General features: G+C 47.3%; 1 protein-coding gene and 1 pseudogene across 3 annotated transcripts in view; both read right to left on the bottom strand.

Moving 5' to 3' along the window:
* EVA1C (eva-1 homolog C) overlaps window positions 1-22,083 on the bottom strand; it is a 104,070-nt gene that overhangs the window by 52,597 nt on the left and 29,390 nt on the right. For 2 of the 3 annotated variants that reach the window (XM_023190444.3, XM_023190433.3), the window contains exons 2-3: window positions 7,767-7,963; window positions 3,531-3,654 (exon numbers count right to left, since the gene is read on the bottom strand). The exons of the other annotated variant lie outside the window; for it this stretch is intronic. In XM_023190444.3, coding sequence (XP_023046212.1) covers window positions 3,531-3,654; window positions 7,767-7,963 — 321 coding nt within the window. The remainder of the gene's footprint in view (window positions 1-3,530; window positions 3,655-7,766; window positions 7,964-22,083) is intronic. 3 annotated transcript variants of the gene reach the window in all.
* LOC111525160 lies at window positions 5,008-5,507 on the bottom strand (annotated as a pseudogene).

Here is a 22,083-nt window from a genome sequence, read left to right on the forward strand (position 1 = left end):
TCTCTCCTGCTGTCTTGCTTCTGTGCTCCTACCCCGTGACTGGCTGCGCCAATGCACCTGCAACCCCCAGCCACAGGCTTCTGTATGGAGCACTCTTTCTGTGCCCTGCATCCCTGCAGTTCTCAGCTCCATCACCACTTGCTCCAAAAAGACTCCACTGAACCCCCAGTCGAGGTCAATTCCTCCTATGAGGCTGGGCATGGTGGTTCACGCCTGTGATCCTAGCACTTTGGGAGGCCAAGGGGGACAGATCACTTGAGGTCAGGAGTTCAAGACCAGCCTGGCCAACATGGAGAAACCAGGTCTCTACTAAAAATACAAAAATTAGCCAGGTGTGGTGGTGCATGCCTGTAATCCCAGTTACTCAGGAGGCTGAGGCAGGAGAATTGCTTGAACCCGCGAGGTAGAGGTTGCACTGAGGCAAGATCAAGCCACTATACTCCAGCCTGGGTGATGGAGTGAGACCCTATCTCAAGAAAAAAAAAAAAAAAAATTCTTCTGCGAGCTGCTTGCATAGTACCAAGTGCCTCTCCATGAAGCCCTGACCCTACCTGGAATCTTGCACATATTTATGTGAAACTCACAGTGCATATCAGGCCCCACGGGACTGGACAATCTGGTTACCAAGGATGTGCTCACCTGTGTCTTCCCAGTGCTGAGCACAGGACCTGGCCCCTGCTGGGTTAACATTTGCTCCGTGAATACACATTAAGCACCTACTGCTCTGGGGTGACAATGCTGAACCACACTGAGTTCCTGCTTTCATGATGCTCACAATCTGATGCAGTGTGTGTGCAAATCATACACAGGCCACAAATAAGGTAAATTCAAATGATGATGCTGCTGTGAAGAAAATAACATAGGATGCTGTGATAGTAGAGGGGTTTTGTTTTTGGTTGTTGTTGCTGTTTTTTGGACAGAGAAAGTCTCTCTTGAAAGGTGCTGTTTGGGGTGGAGATTACACAAGGAGAAGGAACCAGCTGTGTGAAGATCTTAGGAATGGTTGCTGGGTGAAGGAAGGTTGAGAAATACCCTGGAGGGTGTGTGGACACCACCCACGATAGAGCCGCCATTCAGGGAATGTCTGCGGGATGTGAGTTCTCTTCATCCTCCACTCCTGTGCGCAGTGGGGGCTTCATAAGTGTTTGCTGAAATGATATGAGTAAACCGGAGGAAGCCTCACACCACAGTCATGGGGCTGGGGCTCTGCACTGACTTCTCTGAGGCTCAGGTAATTTTACAAAGGTCATTTGACTTCTCCTAGAGGCTGGCTTTTCTCAACTTATGAAACATTTCAAACATATAGAAAATGTGAAAGAATATCACAACCAACAGCCATATTCCCACCACTTCAGTTTTCCAACTGTTAACATCCTGAACAAGGGCTTTTTTTTTTCCGAGACGGAGTCTCGCTCTGTCACCCAGGCAGGAGTGCAATGGCATGATCTCGGCTCATGGCAACCTCTGCCTCCCGGGTTCAAGCGATTCTCCTGCCTCAGCCTCCCTAGTAGCTGGGATTACAGGTGTCCGCCACTATGCCCAGCTAATTTTGTATTTTTAGTAGAGACGGGGTTTCTCCATGTTGGTCAGGCTGGTCTCAAGCAACCGACCTCAGGTGCTCTGCCTGCCTCGGCCTCCCAAAGTGCTGGGATGACGGGCATGAGCCACCGCCCCCAGCCAAGAGCGACTTTTTAAAGGGCAATCTTTTACACCAGGGAAGGAGGGAAGTGGAGAACAGGAAAAAAAAAAGAAGGCGAAGCTAATGGCAGTCAAGGGTGTCTTTAAGGCCATGACACAGTCATCTGTGAGGTTCAGCGGAGGGAGGGAAGTGAGGAAGAATACTGAGATCTTGGTGTGATTTCCTGAGTCTGTTGACTGAGGCAGGAGGTGATCCCAATGTCTGGTGCTGGAGGGAGGGTAAAGAGGGGTCACGAAGGGAGTTCAGGCGGTTCTGAATGGCTGGGCCTGCTTGTAGGTATTTGCGATTGTCTGTACATGTGAGCGTGTGTGAGCATGTGTGATAGTGTGAGTGAGTGTGACAGCTTGTATGCATTGAGTGTGTATAATGGGATATAAGGTTGTGCTAGTGTGTGCCTGTGTGTGATGATGTCTATTATGTGTGATGAGTATCTATTATATGCTGTGAGAGCATGAGTGCCTTTGCATGTGCTGTGTTAGAAAAGCACAGGGCAGTTTCGACGTATGTGGGCCCTGGCGGGGAAGGGGTTTGACAGAAGCCTGCATATCTGCTGAAGGGTTTGGGGGGTTTCTCCCCAGATGTGTACCTGAGACCACAGTACGAGTGTGGCCTGACCTCTCCCCACATAAGTCTGGCACCTAGGCCACCAGGATATGGGGGAACTCTGGGCTCCAGGATGGGAGCTAACAGACAACAAAATGCAAAAAGTGAAAACAGTTGTGTTGGGTGGCGGGGAGGAGGCTTAAAAATGCTTAATTCGACCAGGCGCGGTGGCTCATGCCTGTAATCCCAGCACTTTGGGAGGCCAAGATGGGTGGATCACCTGAAGTCTGGAGTTCAAGACCAGCCTGACCAACATGGCGAGACCCTCTCTCTATTAAAAATACAAAATTAGCCAGGCATGGTGGCGCATGCCTATAGTCCCAGCTACTCGGGAAGCTGAGGCAGGAGAATCGCTTGAACCCGGGAGGCGAAGGTTGCGGTGAGCCAAGATTGCCCATTGCACTCCAGCCTGGGCAACAAGAGCGAAACTCTGTCTCAAAAAAAAAAAAAAAAAAAATGCTTAACTTCTCATTTTTTGGTTAAACACACTGTTATCGTTTCTTTGCAACAAGGTGTGCAGGAACCTCTAATGCCACAGTGACCTATGATTTATCTCAGGCAGGCTCTTGGCGCCTGGAAGTGTGACCTACCCATGGAAGATGGATTATTTTTGGCCATCACAAAGCTGATGCGTGTTAGAAATGGCAAAAGTCAATGGAGAAAAGAGCAAGAACCAGAATAAAAGAGATTGCTCCAGCCATGCCCCCTCTCATTCTCCTGGGGAACAAGGAGCCCCTGCCATGGGTGAGGGCAGGAGGAGCCGGATCAAAGCTCTGAAGCAGTGGGTGCAGGTGGCAAGTGGGCCACTGAGCCTCAAGGAAAAACAGGGAGCCCCTCAATCTCAGCACAAGACACCTCTGAAAAGCAGGACCAGCTCCTCACTTTGAGGAACAGCAATAGCAGTCTCTCACCACCCCTGGGAGTTGTAGCATCAGTACAACTGAGTTTTACAGATTGGATTTTTAAAATTCAGTCATTTGTAAGAAAATGAAGGCATGTGCAGACTCACGCACACAAAATCCCTCTCTTTCTCTTTCTCTTTCTCTTTCTCTTTCTCTTTCTCTCTGTCTTTCTCTCTCTCTAAAAAACTGGGTAGGATGGAGCCCAATGTTTCTATTAATGAGTTTCAAAGTTGGACAAATGCCAACAGGAAGAGAATTTTGACCAGGAGTGTGAAGGAAGCAAGAACCACACCCCAAACACACTGTCCCCCTCCGAAGTTACTTACTAGGTTGGCATTTAAAGGAGACCAGGAGGTATTTACTGCTTCCTGGACAAAGGTCAGGTCCAAAAACACGGCTATTGACCAGGAGGTGGCAGGCCCGCTGGTTCTGGCATTCGTCCAGCACCTTCTAGAAGGAGAGGGTAGAAAAGGGACAGGCTTGAAAACTGCTCACAGGGACTGCCAGACCCGAACCTGGGCTGCTCTGGGCTCTGCAAAGGGAAGGACACCTCCCCACCTGGCCAAGCTGTGTCTAAGGCCAAATAGCATACACGTGGGTGAGTGGATTGGCTCCTGTATCCCTGCTCTTTCTCCTAAAAAGAAGCCTGATCCAATAGTGCCAGGCTCCTGGGACGACTAACCTCTGATCCACCACCACTGGTGCGGCTGCAGATACTTTCAGCAAAGGCACTGACTACCGAGGCTCTAGGAGGTGTAAGCGAGGTCATCAGAGTACTTTCTAGTATTGGGGTGCAGGGGACTTCAAGGTCCCCTTCAAGCGGGGTCCCCTAGCTTTAAGCTGAAAGAGCTGTGACCATCAGCAATCACAGTCCTGGCCCTTCATCCTTAAACAGCCCTACACAGGCCACAGGAGAGCTGTGCATTGGGGAGCCCTTGACCCAAACCCTTTCCAGCTTACAAACTGTCCCCAGGTCAAAAAATAAAAATTACAAAGCTGATTCCCACCCTCATCAAACTCAAGAGGATGGGACCCACTTCTCCCTCGGGGAGCAGTTTTCTTAGTGAAATACTCAGACTTTCTGTTGAGCATTGGGAGTAAAGGCTTTCCTTTGAATCTCAATCTCTCTCTCTCTCCTGATTTTTTCCAGGCAGCTCCTTCGTTTTTAAGACATCTGTTCTGTGGAAGCTCACAGAATGCCCTCCTCCAAGTCCTGATAAGGCTCAGCATTTTGCTGCTGTTCTCTAGGTCCTCATTCCCAAATGGAACAAGTCCTGCCTGTGATAAACACAGAGGTCCTGAACTTGGGTCTGGTTAAAACAGAAACAAAAAGGACACCAAGTACAGTTAAAAAAAAAGAAAAGAAAAGAAAAGAAAACCCAAGAATCTGCTTATTACTTTAGGTCTGAATTTAGTGCAAACACATGAGCCTCTCTGAGTCACCATGTTCTCATAGTAGCTCATGGAGTATCTCCGCGAAGAATGCTGGCCCTGCCAGCTATACCTTGTTCTCTCAGGGGCCCAGCAGATGTGTCTCAATCAGAAAAAAACACCCGAGAAACCCCTCAGACCCCAGAGGGTGCAGCTTTCAGATGACTGCATGTGGCATGGCCAAACGTCATGGTGAAATGACTCAGCCCACAGACGTCACTGGAGGGCTCCGCGGTTACAACCACAGAGCAGACCCCAGGGCAGGGCTGTTTCCAAACTATGTCATGAGCTGGAAAATGCAGAAAGGGGGACTTCCTGTTGACAGTCAAGGGATGGATCAGCTGTGGTCTCCCATGTGGACGTCTCCCCACGTTAAGCAACCTCCCTCTGAGGAAGCACCTTGCCTGGGCTCTGAGTGCAGCTTAAAAGACACAAAAGAAGGCTGGGCGCAGTGGCTCATGCCTGTAATCCCAGCATTTTGGGAGGTCGAGGCGGGCAGATCACCTGAGGTCAGGAGTTCAAGACCAACCTGACTAACATAGTGAAACCCTGTCTCTACAAAAAAATACAAAAATTAGCTGGGCATGGTGGTGGGCGCCTGTGATCCTAGCTACTCAGGAGGCTGAGGCAGGAGAATTGCTTGAACCTGGGAGATAGAGGTTGCGGTGAGCCAAGACTGCCCCATTGCACTCCAGCCTGGGCAATAAGAGTGAAACTCTGTCTCAAACAAACAAAAAAGACACAAAAGTAAAGGACTTCTTGACCTCTGGTTGAAAGAGTAGTGCATGGGGATGTTTCTGGCAAACAAACCCTCCCAACTACATCAGAACTGTGTTCACAGATGCTAACCTGTCGGCCTGGTTATAGAACATCCTTTTCCCTCAGGGATATCTGGCAGAGGCAGGTACCCGTGGAATGGTGGGGGTGGTGCCCATGCTCTAGTGTGTGCCAGGAGTTCATACTTTTACAAAGTAGCCACTTTAGAAAAAATGTTGGTACTGGCCAATTTCATGCACCCAGGAGGGCAGCAGGTAGCCTGGGATCCAAAGATGGATAGCCAGGGCAGGTGACTGAGAAATGGGGGAAGGTCAAGAGGGGTGTAGCTCCTGGGGTGGTGCCCAATGGAGAGAATTAGGGGTAGGGTGGGTGCTATGGCTGGAATGTTTATCCCCCCCAAAACTCACATCGAAATGTAATTGCTATTGTAACAGTATTAACAGGTGGAGTCTTTAAGGGGTGATTAGACAATCAGGCCTCCATCCTCATGAATGGATTAATACTGGGTTTTTTTTTTGTTTTGTTCTCAAGAGTAGGTTGTTAGAGTGGCACTAGGCACTAGGCTTGTTATAAAAGGCAAGTTTGGCCCCCTCTCCTCTTGCCCCTTCCATTCTTCTGCCACGTTGAGTACCAGCGTCCCCCAACCCCCTAGAGGATGTAGTGTTCAAGGAGTCATCCTGGAAGTAGAGACACCAAACCTGTGGCGCCTTGCTCTTGGACTTCCTGACCGTCAGAACAGTGAGAAATCAATGTCAGTTCCTTATGAATTACCCAGGCTCAGGTACGCTGTTATAGCAGCACAAAAAGGACTAAGAGAGTGGAGCACACAGGGAAAGCAACTTCTTGTCTCCTGAAGAAACATTGTTTCTCCTCAAGGTATAGAAACCATGTCACGGGCAGTCATTCAAACACATTCATTTTGGCTACTCAACTGGTGTGTTTCACCAATCACCTGAATACCCAGATACTACTATGCTTGGAGTGGAAGCAAGGGATGGTGTGAGAAATATAAAACTTCTTACATCATCACATTAGTTTTGTGTCTCCTATTTGGGCCTTAGGGAGAACTACACAGCATTAAAGCTACCCCTATTTCCCCTTGGTTCTCCTAGCAAATTTATCTTTATCCATATTTCCTACGGTCAACAAAATCAAACAGATTTCCAACTTGCCAGCTGCTTTAAACCCCCTGCTTTAAATGTATTCATATGGAACTTGGGAGGCATTAAAAAAAAATCCAAGGCCGAGTGACTCAGTAATCCTGGTCAACTAGTTGTATATGTTAGGGGCCAGGGATGGTGAAGTAGAAGCTGCTCAGAGGATTGAAAGCCATGCACAGTCTAAAACCATCACTGAAATATTAGTTTGACCTTCTCCTATACCAAATATTTCCCTAAATATGCCAACCACAAAAAGAATGACTTAATGACTTAAGCCACACCTCTCCTAATTCCTAGTACTATCTGGTAGAAGGAAGGAGTCAGTAAAGGCTGCCTAAAATAGCTCTAAGCAAGAATGACATGATTATCTACAACTGGAGAAGCAAACCATTAAAAAGCACAAGGCGGTTACTGACATTTCCTTCATTGAGTACATTTTCTTTTTTCTTTTCTTTTCTTTTTTTTTTTTTTTTTTTTTGAGATGGAGTCTCACTCTATTGCCCAGGCTAGAGTGCAGTGGCACGATCTCAGCTCACTGCAACATCTGCCTCCTGGGTTCAGGCGGTTCTTCTGCCTCAGCCTCCCAAGTAGCTGGGACTACAGGTGCGTGCCATCATACTCGGCTAATTTTTGTATTATTAGTAGAGATGGGGTTTCGCCATATTGGCCAGCCTGGTCTTGAACTCCTGGTGATCCGCCCACCTTGCCTCCTGAAGTGCTGGGATTACAGGCATGATCCACTGCACCGGGCCCTTTGAGTACATTTTCTAAGAAGTTGGTCATGACTTCAGATGTCTGCCTCAAAGAGATACTTGTGGTTTCCATTAAAGAACCCACCTTCCCTTTCTACAGGAGTATTTATGGGAGATGTAGGCCTGGAGGTTGGAATCCATCCTGGTTGTACTTTGCTATACTGAAGTAAGGAGTAAACCTACAAATAAATTCATATTGAAGTGCACAAAGGGGGCTCTACAATAGGTAGGAATTCTATTTAGTTTTGTTGGGTAACAAATCCTTTGAGAAGCAAATAATGGCTCACCTACAAAACTGGTGATCTGTACAAATTGGGATTTTTCATGGATCAGTTGTGCTTGGATTGAACTATATAATCACAAATATATTTACACCCAGAGAGAGAGAGAAAGAGCGTGTGTTGAAACTGTATCATCTTAACATGTCTACAAAAGGCAATACCTGGAAGGTGGTGGGTGCCACACAGGTTAAGCTGTCTTCCCTCTGGGAGGCGGGCTTCTGGGAACTACACATTTGGTAATCTTGCCCATAAAATGCCGATTGGACACTTATCGTAGAATGCCGAGGGCACTGTAGATTCAAATAGTCCCCATCACAGGCATAGGTGGTGTGGTTTTGCAGGAGTTTGGTTAGGTAACCTGGAAAATATTCAGTTGGGTTACAAGAGGCCCAGGAACCCACCACTCCTCCATGGATTTGGGAACAGGAGGGGGTTGGGGAAGGGCTGTTCAGTCAACAACATGTGGGGTGGGGCCTCCCTAGCAGCTGTGGTGCAAAAGTCACCAAACCAGGCCCAGCGGTGGGGCGCAGGAGCAAATGTCAGCTTTCATGTTGATACAGAGGCAGGGCAGGGGAGTGCTGGGTAGAGAAGGATGGGGTCCCTGGTGAGGGCTCCACTCTTGGGTTTGTGCCCATGGACCTTAGTGAGAACAGGCACTCCTGTTTCCATGTCCAAATGTTGCATTTTCCAAGACTACTCTGGCCTGCCATGACCCCCATCCTGTGCCCATAAAAAACCCAAGACCCTAGTGGGCACAGACACAAGTGGCTGGACGTCAAGAGGAGCGGAAGAGCACACCGACAGATACCAGCAGATGCCGGCAGGCTTTTGACAGTGGGGCAACACGGAATTCAGTCAGGGGCAGTCAGAGGAGAGTCTAGCTGCTGGGCGGCCCAACTCTAGGTGAAGACCACCTTCCCACTCCATCCCCCTTCTGGCTCCCCATCCATCTGAGAGCCACCTCCTCCACTCAATAAAACCTTGCACTCATTCTCTAAGTCCACGTGCGATCTGATTTTTCGAGTACACTAGGGCAAGAACCCGGGATACAGAAAGCCCTCTGTCTTTGTAATAAGGCAGAGGGTCTAATTGAGCTGATTAACACAAGCTGCCTGCAGATGGCAAAACTGAAGGAGACCGCTGTAACACATGCCTACTTCAGGAGCTGTAAACACTCAGTGCTACATGCTGCTGTGGGGTCGGAGCCCAGAAACGCTCCCCACGACCTGCCCGTCTGCATGCTCCGTCTAGGGGTTTGAGCAGCAGGGTACTGAAGAAGCAAGCCATGTCCCTGTCACATGCCCTGCAAGGGGGATAAGGGAACTCCTCCTGTTTCAATGTCTGGGTCAGAAACCTTGGTCTGGGATGGCCCACTGAATGGTTTGGAGGGCTCTTTCCCCTTCAGGAAGCACTAAGGTATTGACCAGGAGCCAAAGAGTCCTGAAGCACCTTTATAAGCCAGGAAAAAAATCGGGGTGAGTGTACCCTGGACGTGTGGACACCCGTCCTGAGGAAGGCTTTCATTTGCTCATCTCCCACTAGTGAGGCCATGCCTTATTGGGATGAGAGGATGCAGTTTCATTTCAAGAAATCACTCTTAGCTCTGTCTTGGTGCTGGAGAGGAATGACAGGCAGGGTGCCCTGTGCAGAGAAGGGGCCTGCTCCAAGGGCGTGGTGCTTGGAAGTGATGGTGGGGCTCTGCTGTGGGTTGAATAGTGTCCCCTCAAATTCACATTCATCAGGAACCTCAGAATGTGACATTTGGAAATAGGGGAGTTGCAGATGTAATGAATTAAGTTGGCGATATACTGGAGTAAGGTGGGCCCTTAACACCATATGACTGGTGTCCTTATAAGAAGAAAAGAAGAGACACAGAGGGAAGACAGCCACGTGCAGCTGGAATGATGCATCTGAAGCCAAGGAATGCCGAGTGCTGCCGGCCACCACCCAAAGCTGGAAAAGGCCAGGAAGGAGCCTTCCCTAGAACCTTCAAAGGCAGCACAGCCCTGCCAACACCTGGATTCAGACTCTGGCCTCCAGAACTGTGTGAGAGGACGAATTTCTGTTGTTTTCAGCCATCTAAGCTTAGGAAATGGGTTGCAGCAGACACTGGAAATAAGACAGGCAGCCAGTCAGCCTCCTTGGAATTCCCGGGCAGCTTGCAGGAGCCACACTGGGCCCTGGGCTCTGAGAAGCTCTAAGGCCCAGCAGGCGCAGGGGCCTAAACTATTTCTCGGCAAGGAGGAAGGAAGGTTCATCCAGAATGTAGATCCCCTTCCTCCTTCTCACACCTCACGAGGTCACAGCGAGGCGGCTGGGAGGAGAGCCAGGGACTTTTCACTGAGGTGTGTGGGAGACAGCTTGGCAGCCCTTGGCCTCTGAAGGGAGGAGGTGGCGTGAAGGAGGGCAGCTTCGGAACTTCCCAATTCCTGCTCGATGACCTGTGTGTAAAGTATTCCTGTTTAGGTTTCAAAATCCTCTCAGAAACATAATTCTCGGAAAATCCAGGCGCCCAATCCAGCTCCCTGGGCTTCCCTGAAATCTGAAGTCAAAGGGGCTGAGCCAGCCTGCCCTGGGGTCCTCACGCCCACCAGTCCAGAGTGCTCTCTAGAGGGAGGCTACAGACACTTTCTGGCATGCTCATCCAGACGTTAGTTGTCTTGTTGAAACTCCTTTTTTCACCCTTGAAAACCACTGGAAGAGTGGCCAAGAAACCAGCCATCCTGAGTAAGTTCACTTAGAGAAGCAAAATCTAACATGAGTGGCAAAACGGACACTGGCACCAGGAGTGTGGGTCAGAGTCCTGCCCCTTGGAACCACATCATCACTTGCACAGTGTACCCACCAGGCACCAAGAGACCAGGCTGAGACCCCTCAGTGGCCCTGGGCCTCTGGTCAGTGTCTTCCTACCTGGCACACAGGCAGGCCCTCATACAACAATGAGTACTGAAAGTTCCAGCCTTCTTGGTGGGTTCTCAACATCTCGTCATGAGCCACACCCTGCCCCAGGGAACTCAGGGTGCTACCCCAGGCCAGTGCCCCTTCTGAAGTGCCCCAGGCTGGCACCCCCATACTTAGATCTCTTCAGCCTCCTCATGAAAACCTTCTTGTCCATCACCCCAGCATTCCCCGGACTGTGTTAAATAAGCAGCTAACCACATGTCAAATCAATTTTCAGAGTGCGCCTTTGGTTTAATATTCACGGCTTATCCAAAAGACTGTGTCACTATAGCTAGATGAAAAAAAATGACAAGGCTCCGGAGAAGCAGAGCCACAAGATGGACGATACCTGGGTCCCAGGTTCATGAAGAGAGGAGCTGCCTGCTCCACAGACTGTCACATGAGTGGGAATGAAGCTTTTGTTGCGTTTAGACCATTACCTTTCTTCACTCTGTCACATCTTCTATCCCCGCTAAATAGAACTTGACCTCTGCCAGACCATTTACATCAAGACCTGTATGTGCAGTGCAGTGGCCTGAGCCTTCAATCCATGCCCCACCTATCCAACCGGCCTTATCATATTCTTATTCTGAGAGTGGTATTCTGGGGGCAGAAGCTCAGTGCATAGAACTGACTAATGCAAGATCCTTCAGGTGCTTTGCACTTTGAAGTCTATCAGTCCTAGCACAATCCAAGTACAAAGAAGACACTTCAGCAGTACAGCCTGCCCTACACTCAGTTCAATTCCTTCTTCAAAAACCTAGACCTGGCCAGGCGTGGTGGCTCACACCTGTAATCCCAACACTTTGGGAGGCCGAGGCCGGCAGATCACCTTAGGTCAGGAGCTTGAGACCAGCCTGGTCAACATGGTGAAATTCCATCTCTACCAAAAAAGGCAAAAAATTAGCCGGGTGTGGTGGCACACCTCTGTAATCCCAGCTACTCTGGAGGCTGAGGTGGGGGAATTGCTTGAACCCTGGAGGTGGAGGCTGCAGTGAGCCGAGATCGTGCCACTGCACTCCAGCCGGGGGGACAGAGGAAAACCCCATCTCAAAATAAATGAATGAATGAATGAATGAATGAATGAATAAACAAATAAGTAAGTAAGTAAGTAAGAAAGAAAGAAACCTAGGCCCACATCCAGACAATGGAATGTTATTTAGCACTAAAATGAAATGAGCTATCAAACCACAAAAAGACATGGAGAAACCTTAAATGCATATTCCTAAATGAAAGAAACCAGTCTGAAAAGGCTGTGTACTATATGATTCCAACTATATGGCATTCTGGGAAAAGCAAAACTATGGAGACAGTGAAAATATCCATGGTTGCCAGAGGTCAGGAGAAAGGAGGAATGAACTGGTGGAACACAGAGGATTTTCAGGGCAGCGAAACTACTCTGTGCGATACTACCATGGTGGACCCATGTCATTGTCCATAAGTGCAAACCCATGCAACGTACACCAAGTCAGCGCTAATGTAAACTATGGACTCTGGGTGATAGTGTGTGTCAGTGTAGGGTTATTGATTATGACAAATGTCCCACTCAGGTTTGATACTGCTAGTGGGGGAAGCTGTGCCTGTGTGTGTGTGGTGAGGGGGAGTAGAGGTTGATGAAAACTCTGCACTTTCTGCTCCATTTTTTTTTTCTTTCCTTTTTTTTTTTTTCTTTTTCGTGTTGTTGTTGTCTTGCTCTGTCACCCAAGCAATCCCAGTCTCCCAAAGTGCTGGGATTACAGGCGTGAGCCACCGCACTCAGCCTCTGCTCCATTTTTCTATGAACCTCGCACTTCTCTAAAAAATTAAGTTTATTTAGGGCGGGGCACAGTGGCTCACACCTGTTAATCCCAGCACTTTGGGAGGCCCAGGCAGTGGATCACAAGGTCAGAAGATCGAGACCATCCTGGCTAACACAGTGAAACCCTGTCTCTACTAAAAATAAAAAAAAATTGGCCAGGCGTGGTGGCGGGCGCCTGTAGTCCCAGCTACTCAGGAGGCTGAGGCAGGAGAATGGCGTGAACCTGGGAAGCGGAGCTTGCAGTGAGCTGAGATCGCACCACTGCACTCCAGCCTGGGCAACAACAGCAAAACTCTGTCACAAAAAAAAGAAAAAAGAAAAAAGAAAAGTGAGTGGAAGTTAAGAAAGTCAAAGATGGCTCATGTGGTAGGCAGAATAATGGCCCCCAAAGATGGGTCCATAGGCCTTAATCCCCAGGGCTGGTGATTACGTTCATGGTAAAAGGGACTTGGCAGATGTGATTAAGTTCAGGATTTTGAGTTGGGGAGATTATCCTGGATTATCTGGAAGGGGTTTATATAATCACAAGAATTCTTAAAAGGAGGAAGGTAGCTGGGTGCAGTGGCTCACACCTGTAATCCCAGCACTTTGGGAGGCTGAGGTGGGTGGATCATCTGAGGTCAGGAGTTCGAGACCAGCCTGGCCAACATGGTAAAACCTCATCTCTACTAAAAATATGAAAATTAACTGGGTGTGGTGGTGCATGCCTGTGATCCCTCCCTACTTGGGAGGCTGAGGCAGGAGAATCTCTTGAGCCCAGGAGGTGGAGGTTGCAGTGAGCTGAGATAGCGCCATTGCACTCCAGCCTGGGCAACGAGAGAAACTCCATCTCAAAGAAAAAAGGAGGAAGGCAAGAGAGTCAGAGTCAGAGAAAGGAGCTGTGACAATGGAAGCAATAGTTGGAATGATGCAGCCATGAGCCCAAGAATGTAGGCAGTCTTTAGAAACGGGAAAAGGCAAGGAAATAGATTTTGCCCTGAAACCTCCAGAAGGAATGCAGCCATGCAGAAATCTTCATTGCAAACATCTGACTGCCAGAACAGTAAGAGAAAAAACGTGTGCTGTTTTAAGTCACTGAGTTTGTGGCAACTTGTTACAGAAGCAATAGGAATACTAATACAGTTTGTGTAGATGACTGTTGCAACAGTGTGCTGAAGATGAGAGAAACAGAGCTGTAACTGTAAGAACTGATGTTCAGGGAGAGATTTTTGAATAATTGTCATTGATTTAAAGTTGAAAGAGGCTTGTGCATATATGTATGTGTATAGATAAACACATATACAGAGGACCCTTAGATCATATGTATTAGATTTCTTTCTCTACCTCCGCTGCCCCAAGACGGAGTCTCCCTTTGTCGCCCAGGCTGGAGTGCAGTGGCGCGATCTCAGTTCACTGCAACCTCCACCTCCTGGATTCAAGCAGTTCTCCTGCCTCAGCCTCTGGAGTAGCTGGGATTACAGGTGCCCACCACCATGCCTGGCTAATTTTTGTTTTTGGCCAGGCTGGTCTGGAACTCCTGACCTCAAGTGATCCACCCACCTCAGCCTCCCAAAGTGCTGGGATTACAGGTGTGAGCCACTGCACCCAGCTCATATGTATTAGATTTCTTACTGTGGGTTATGGTCCGGCAAGCTTGAAGGGGGATATTGTCAAGAGACTGCTCAAAATGATGAACCGTGGGCTCCAAGCTAAATATAAGAAAGGAAATGAGCACAGAAGAGGGGAGGGGCCCAAGGGACTAGAGATCCTGCTGAGGACCAGCAAGGTCAGAGTGAGGGAATCACACAGCAGGCTGGAAAGGCAGGAGGCTGTGCCCACGAGTTGTCTGAGGAGTGATTTCAAGGTGGATTTGCAGGTTATGGAAATGTCCAGGAGTGGCCACGGAAGGAGGTTGAAGAGGTTGATGGAGAGGGTTGCTGGAAACAAGGATGCCAGGACTGAGACTGAAGATGCCCTGTGGACCAGGCGTCTCCCAGGATGAAGGTAGGAAGTGGGGTGGAGCATGAGCCAGCTGCCAAGGTTGTCCTTAAACAAAAGGCAGATGACAGATGAGCTGCTCCTAATCTAACGCCCTTTCCGGCATGCTCCTTTCCCAGTCGGCAAGCTCATGCATTCCAGTGTGCTGGGCAGAGTCATGCCACTGAGCTTTCCACACCTTGGTTTCTTGGCTGGTTCAAGAGAGATCCTTTTTAAAGAACAACTATTAATGCAGCTGTTTATTAACGATTCCCTCTGGGTAAAATTAGCCATCATGTTGGATCAGTCAAAACTGCTTTATTTCTTAATAGTTTCAGCCAGAGCTTTTACAATCTAACTCTATTTGTGGGCAAGTATTAACTATCCTGAAAGATGGCAGATGGGCACACTCTGTTAAGAAATCAGTCCTGGAATCCAGTAGAGCCTGGAGATGCTCTGTTGATCCTTGTTAAACTGGTGAGGAGAGGAAATGGGAGGATGTAGACTCTTTTTTTTTTTTTCGAGACGGAGTCTCACTCTGTCACCCAGGTTGGAGTGCAGTGGCACAATCTCGGCTCACTGCAATCTCCACAATCCACCGCACCCAGCCGGATGTAGACTCTTTTTTTTATCAGCTTCACATTGTTCAGGGATCTTGGTACAGCTCATGTGCAACTCCAAGATACTCTTCCCTGGTGAATCCTCCCACTGTGTATCAGCAGAAACTCTTACGGCTACTGCCATGGCTAAAACCTTCCTCAAAGGAGTATCCGGAAAGGCCTGGGTTGAGCAAATCTTAGAACAGCTTAAACCAAAGTTCTAAGGTTTTCATTTTTTGAATCAGATCAAGAGTTCATGACATGAACCCCTGAGAGTAGTGGGAGCTCTCTTCTGTCTTCTGAAAGACACAGGGAAGTCCTTCTTTAGAGCATCATCTTTATCACATTTACAATGAAAATCCTTATATTCAAATAATCCAGTGACTATAGAAAGACCAGTGTGATAGGAAAATAAATCTTGGGGCCCCATACTTACTAAGCCAAAGGGAAAAGTCAGGCTGGGAACTGGGTCACACAAACCTGCCTCCTACTTCGTTCCTAACTAAGACGGCTACAAAGATAAAAAGCTACATACATCCCTTACCTTTTACCCACAGGGAGATTCCTTACAGGCCCCAAGATCTTTGCTTGAAAACAGTTCTGTTGAATTTCACCCTGGCAATGTAAATTGATAGCTTATCCACAGATGCGGGACCGGACAGAACTCAAAGTCATCCTTCTACTCGCCTGAGACAAATGCATATCTGGTTGCTTCCCCTGCCCTATTGTTTACATTATCTCATGTAAAATTGCTGATTCACTTACCCAGATGAAGTGACAGCATGAATGACTATTTCCTCTACTCACTCTCATATGAAAATTGGATATTCCCCCAATATCCATCCTTTCCCCTTTAAATATTGAAGCCCTTAAAATTATCTTTGGAGAAAGGCATAGACCTGTCTCCCAGGTGGGTGTCCTTAACTTTGGCAAATAAACCCCCTAAAATGATTACAACTTGCCTCGGTCATTTTCACTTATTTATACTAGAAAGATGTAAATAACTGATTTTCAAAGAATCATGGTACGTGTCCCAAAGTGTTCTACAGGAGTGTGATATTGTGAAATGTATATTTGATCTTTCATGTGTTTCCTTCCATATAACTCCTAAAACCCTTAGAATCTCCAAAGTGATGTGTTGTTGTATGCTAATAAGTTGACTGATGGCTGGCAGCCCCTAGCTAGCTTCAGGATGGGGGTTGGTCCCTGGAAAGACCAAGGCAAGATTAGAGAGTTGGGACTTTAAGCCCACCCCCCAATTTCCAGGGAGAGGACAGGAACTGAAGGTTATGTTGGTCACTCATGGCCAGTGATTTAATCAATTGTGCCTATGGAATGATGCTTCTATAAAAATCCAAAAGAACTGGGTTTGGAGAGCTTCTGGATGGCAGAACACGTACAGGCTTCTGGGAGCAGGGCACCCAGGCTGGGCATAGAAGCTCCTCACTCCTTCCCTCATCCCTTTCCCTATGTGTCTCGCCATCTGTATCCTTTGTAATAGCCTTTACAGTAAACTGATAAACATGAGTAAACTTCCCTAAAGTTTTTCTGTGAACCACTCCATATTGATGGAACCCAAGGAGGGGGTCATGGGAACCTCAGCTTGAAGCTGGTTGTTCAGAAGTTCTGGAGGCCCGGACTGTGACTGCTGGGAAGAGGGGCAATAGTCTTGGGGACTGAGCCCTCAATCTGTGGGATATGATGCTGTCTCCAGGTAGATGGTGTCAGAATTGAATTGGAGTATACCCAGCTGGTATTTGCTGCAGAATTGATTGTTTGCTTGTTGGTGGGGAGGAATCGCCAAACATTTGGTCACAAAAATATTCTGTGTTGATTGTTGTTGAGTGAAAGAATAGAGAAAGTACTTTGAGTTTCTGTGTGTGTGTGTGTGTGTGTGTGTGTGTGTGTGTTTTCACACAATTGGTGTCAGAAGTGGGATTTGCTGGCCATGGCCCTGGCTCATAGAAACATGTGCTTTGGGAAGAGAAAAAATAAGAGGAAGGAGGATAAGGGACCTTTGATTCCTGGATGGTCACATGGTCACCAATGGTATGAAGTCACAGCTGTACTGCACTCAGTTATTAAAGGTGAAAGTTACCACTAGAATTTGGAGATAGATCTAACTCTTGGGAAGTTGGTTGGCTGGATGTGCAAGGAAATGCAAATTGATAATAAAGAAGTGAAATATGCAATCTGTTGGTTATTGTTATGTGTAATAGCTAAAATAAAAATAAAAGAGAGCGCTAGGTCCAGCCTCAATGCTACACCAAGCTTAGATGTCAGTGAGTCTGAGCTTTGGCCACTAGCTTTGGAGCCATTCCTAACAACAGAAAATGCCTCTGAGATGTGTGGTTACCAAGAAGGTAGTCAATATGGGGGAAGGGCAAAATCAAGTAACTACTGAAACCAAGGGGTAGAGTGTGAAGGAACTGTTTTATTTTGTGGTTCAGTATCATCAACTCCCTGAGGGACCTTTACTAAAATGGACTGTGAGAGTAACTAATTTAGGGGCAGTATCTTTGGTTTTACATGCTGCAGAAGGGAACAGCATGTTTGGGTTGATGCAGGATCCACAGCTCACTGTGGAACAACCTCAGATGGCTACATACGATCTGGACATACAGCAAGTTATTCCTGAGGTAACAGCCAGCCTAGTAGACTGGATGAAAGTCACCATAAAGTCTGTTTATCCTGAGAAGGGGGACTGTCCAACTCCACCTATAAATGCCAAGTGGAGTGCCCAGGATGAAGCAGCTAATATGCTTTGTATGCAAGCCACGTGGGACTGGCTTTATGACGACTGGGATATCCACCCACTATATATGCCTGTTACCCAGGTCATGGGAAATGCTGTGATTAAGGGGGCCCCATTTGCATGGACACCTCATGCAATCTCACTGCTGCAAAATCAAGCTATGGTTGGAGAAGCCTTATTGAATTTGCTATCTCAGCTTCCCCTCGTGGGTCTTATAGATATTAATAAAAACATTAGGGCAATTAATAAAAGAATGTGGAAAAGCAGAGGACAGAGTCAAAGGACTCATCCCAGGAAGGTGGATGTATTTAAGCAGTTATTAAGAAATAAAGAGATTAAAGAAAACATTAATAAAGCTAAAATGAAGAGGAAAAAGGGAAGCGCCGTGGGACTCATCCCATCAGGCTGAAAATCTTCAGTGATGCTTAAGAAATGAGAAGAATAGAATGGAAACTGATGAGGTGAAAACAAAGGTCTTAATACAACACTATTGAAGGTTGGGTGGACCAAAAAGAGCCCTTGCTGGCTGCTAGCATTAAGGAGTTCCAAATGGGTTTGTTGTATTCACCCTAGTTTGCAGAAATTTTAAAAGTCGTTAAGCAGAGATTACAATGAGAAAGCTGACCAGCAATTGCCTGGGCCAATGTTGAGGCAGGTTCATCAAGATAAAGATGGACAAAAGGGCCAAGGTTCCTTGGCTCAACCCTCTGCTGGCGACTGAAAGCCTTTTGCACTGGCCGGTGGAGAAGAGAAGCTCCTGGGTCTAGAACTTAAAAATGTAAGGGTTTGTAGAATTATGCAAGTTGGTGTATTTGAACATGCTTCATATGAAATGGTTACATCTGTTTTACCTGATTATATTAGGGAATGGACTTTGTATCTGACTTGCCCTTCAAGCCATATTAATGTGATGTGAGATGGGAGCCAGTTAGATTGCCCCAGCCCACACAGTACAGAGTGGAAGCTGCTGAGCTGGGAGGGACATGTTCTCCATTCAATAACCCCTCTATGAAGCTTCTAATGCTGCGTATGGCAAAAGCTTTTCACCGTCTCCCAGCGACGACTCCCGGCCCATAAAATGACCTTGACACCTGAAATACCCAATACTGTCTCAGGTGATGTCATAGAAACACTTTAATGAGGCCAGATGTGGCTCACACCTGTAATCCCAGCACTTTAGGAGGCTGAGGCGGGCGGATCACTGAGATCAGGAGTTGGAGACCAGCCTGGCCAACATGGTGAAACTCCATCTCTACTAAAAATACAAAAATTAGCAGTGTATGATAGCAGAAGCCTGTAATCCCAGCTACTCGGGAGGCTGAGGCAGGAGAATGGCTTGAACCCAGGAGGCAGAGGTTGCACTGAGCCGAGATGATGCCGCTGCACTCCAGCCTGGGCGACAGAGTAAGACTCTGTCTCAGAAAAAAAAACAAAAAACAAAAAACAAGGCCCAAGATTGCCAGGTGTGGTGGCTGGCACACACAGACCTCTCGAGCCCAGGAACTTGAAGGTGCAGTGAGCTAAGATCACACCACTGCACTCCAGACTGGATGACAGAGCAAGACTCCATCTCTAAAATGAGTAAATTAATAAAAATCCCAAGACCATGGCTCCACCTGGGATTAGGGTGTGTGGCTGTGACAGCCACCTCTCGGAATTGGTGGCTTCATGTTTTGCTGTGAGGATTAAATGATATAACGGGCATAAGCATCTTTTTTTTTTTTCTTTACCATAAACCACTACACATCTTTAAGGTATTACAATTATAGTGTAAGGGTTTTGTTTGTTTGTTTGTTTTTTGAGATGGAGTTTCACTCTTCTTGCCCAGGCTGGAGTGCAATTGTGCAATCTTGGCTCACTGCAACTTCCACCTCCTGGGTTCAAGAGATTCTTCTGCCTCAGCTTCACAAGTAGCTGGGAGTTACAGTGCTTGCCACAATGCCTGGCTAATTTTTTTTGTATTTTTAGTAGAGACTGGGTTTCACCATGTTGGTCAGGCTGATCTCCAACTCCTGACCTCAGGTGATCCACCTGCCTAGGCCTCCCAAAGTGCTGGGATTGCAGGCATGAGCCACCGTACCCTGCCATGTACTGTGAATCTTGAAGAACACTAATTAACATAGAGCTTCCATTGGTACAATGCTGAACAACCCAGCTCTAATCAAATTACATTCGCAGCCAGCCCTCTCAGCTCTGAGCACCTTGATGTAAGGTAGACAGCTCAGAGGCCAGCACATAGCCCCTGGCTGCCCTCAGTCCAGACATGTCACTGCTGAGCCTGGAGGAAAAGGGAACCCTCCCTCCCCACCCTTCTTCCCTCCCTCCCTCCCTTCCTTCTTCCCTCCCTCCCTTCCATCCCTCCTTCCTTCCTAATAATTAAGATCTAAAAAGTTACTAGTATTTAGAAGAGGCCAAAAGAGCTGTACATTCTTCCTCTCTTTCTTTTCTGAAGCCAGAGGCTTCCAATGAAGTCTTGAGTTTCCTGAGGGCTGACGTTGCCTGAGTCACTCTGAGTGCAGGATATAAGAACATCAGTCACTGGCCCCGCATCGGTGTGCTAAAGTCCCCTAATCACCAGGGGCCAATTTCACAATCTTACATCTGGGAAGGGAAAGGAATTCAATTGCTACGTCCTTGCCTTCCTTTTTTTTTTTTTTTTTTAAATAACGTGCCACCGTCCACTTGGTAATGCTTTAGATAAAAGACCACACCCTTGCATTCCCAAATACTGAAAGGTGTTTTTACCTGTTTGAAAGTCCTTTTCTAGAAAAAGGTGTTCTTTTTTTTTTTTTTTCTTTCTTTTTTTTTTTTATTATACTTTAAGTTCTAGGGTACATGTGCATAACGTGCAGGTTTGTTACATATGTATACGTGTGCCATGTTGGTGTGCTGCCCCCATCAACTCGTCAGCACCCATCAATTCATCATTTATATCAGGTATAACTCCCCAATGCAATCCCTCCCCCCTCCCCCCTCCCCATGATAGGCCCCAGTGTGTGATGTTCCCCTTCCCGAGTCCAAGTGAGCTCATTGTTCAGTTCCCACCTATGAGTGAGAACATGCGGTGTTTGGTTTTCTGTTCTTGTGATAGTTTGCTAAGAATGATGGTTTCCAGCTGCATCCATGTCCCTACAAAGGACGCAAACTCATCCTTTTTTATGGCTGCATAGTATTCCATGGTGTATATGTGCCACATTTTCTTAATCCAGTCTGTCACTGATGGACATTTGGGTTGATTCCAAGTCTTTGCTATTGTGAATAGTGCCGCAATAAACATACGTGTGCATGTGTCTTTGTAGTAGCATAATTTATAATCCTTTGGGTATATACCCAGTAGTGGGATGGCTGGGTCATATGGTACATCTAGTTCTAGATCCTTGAGGAATCGCCATACTGTTTTCCATAATGGTTGAACTAGTTTACAATCCCACCAACAGTGTAAAAGTGTTCCTATTTCTCCACATCCTCTCCAACACCTATTGTTTCCTGATTTTTTAATGATTGCCATTCTAACTGGTGTGAGATGGTATCTCATTGTGGTTTTGATTTGCATTTCTCTGATGGCCAGTGATGATGAGCATTTTTTCATGTGTCTGTTAGCTGTATGAATGTCTTCTTTTGAGAAATGTCTGTTCATAGCCTTTCCCCACTTTTTGATGGGGTTGTTTGTTTTTTTCTTGTATATTTGTTTGAGTTCTTTGTAGATTCTGGAAATTAGCCCTTTGTCAGATGAGTAGATTGTGTTTGTGAATGCATTTAGAGAACTGGCAACGGCATGGGGTTGGGGGATGGGGAGCCATGAGTCAGGGGTCCTGAGGGTACAGGAAAGAGCCCATGAACAAGAGCTCAGGACTGGCACTACACACCCAGGGGCATCGAGATCAAAAGGTGAAGTTAGGTCTGAGTTTAAGTCCTTCCTCTAGTCCCAGGTGTGAGAATAAGAAGGTGAACCTGGAGGTTCATTGTGAAGAGAACTAGAGCCACCAGCCTGTTTTTTAGATATTTGGAGGGTTCCCAGGTTAGGGATGACCAAGGATAGCTATGACCACTCTTAAGGGATGAGCTCAGATCCTAGTTCTGAAACAAACCACAAAGGAGAGAAGGTGAACTGAGAGTCCAGACAAGGCAGAGACAATATGTTTTCTTCCTGAGCACACGGGAGTAGTATATTTCCCAGCCTGCCCCGCCCCAATCTCTCCTTGCAGTACAGTGGGCCAGTGGAAAATTCTGGGCAATGGAAAGAAGGCAGAAATGATGCTTGCCACTTGAAGGTCTGGCCCTTGAGACCCCTTGTGACCTCCACTCCCTCTCGCTCCCCTGTCTGCTGTCGCAAGTGGATGACAGAGGGGACAAGGCCCCAGAAGACAGGGGAGGCACAGGATGGTAGAAACCTCACTCTGGGCTACACCTGGACTTTGAATTCTTGTAGT

This window comes from Piliocolobus tephrosceles, chromosome 19, assembly GCF_002776525.5.
Source record: "Piliocolobus tephrosceles isolate RC106 chromosome 19, ASM277652v3, whole genome shotgun sequence".
In the NCBI taxonomy this organism is placed as follows: Eukaryota; Metazoa; Chordata; class Mammalia; order Primates; family Cercopithecidae; genus Piliocolobus; species Piliocolobus tephrosceles.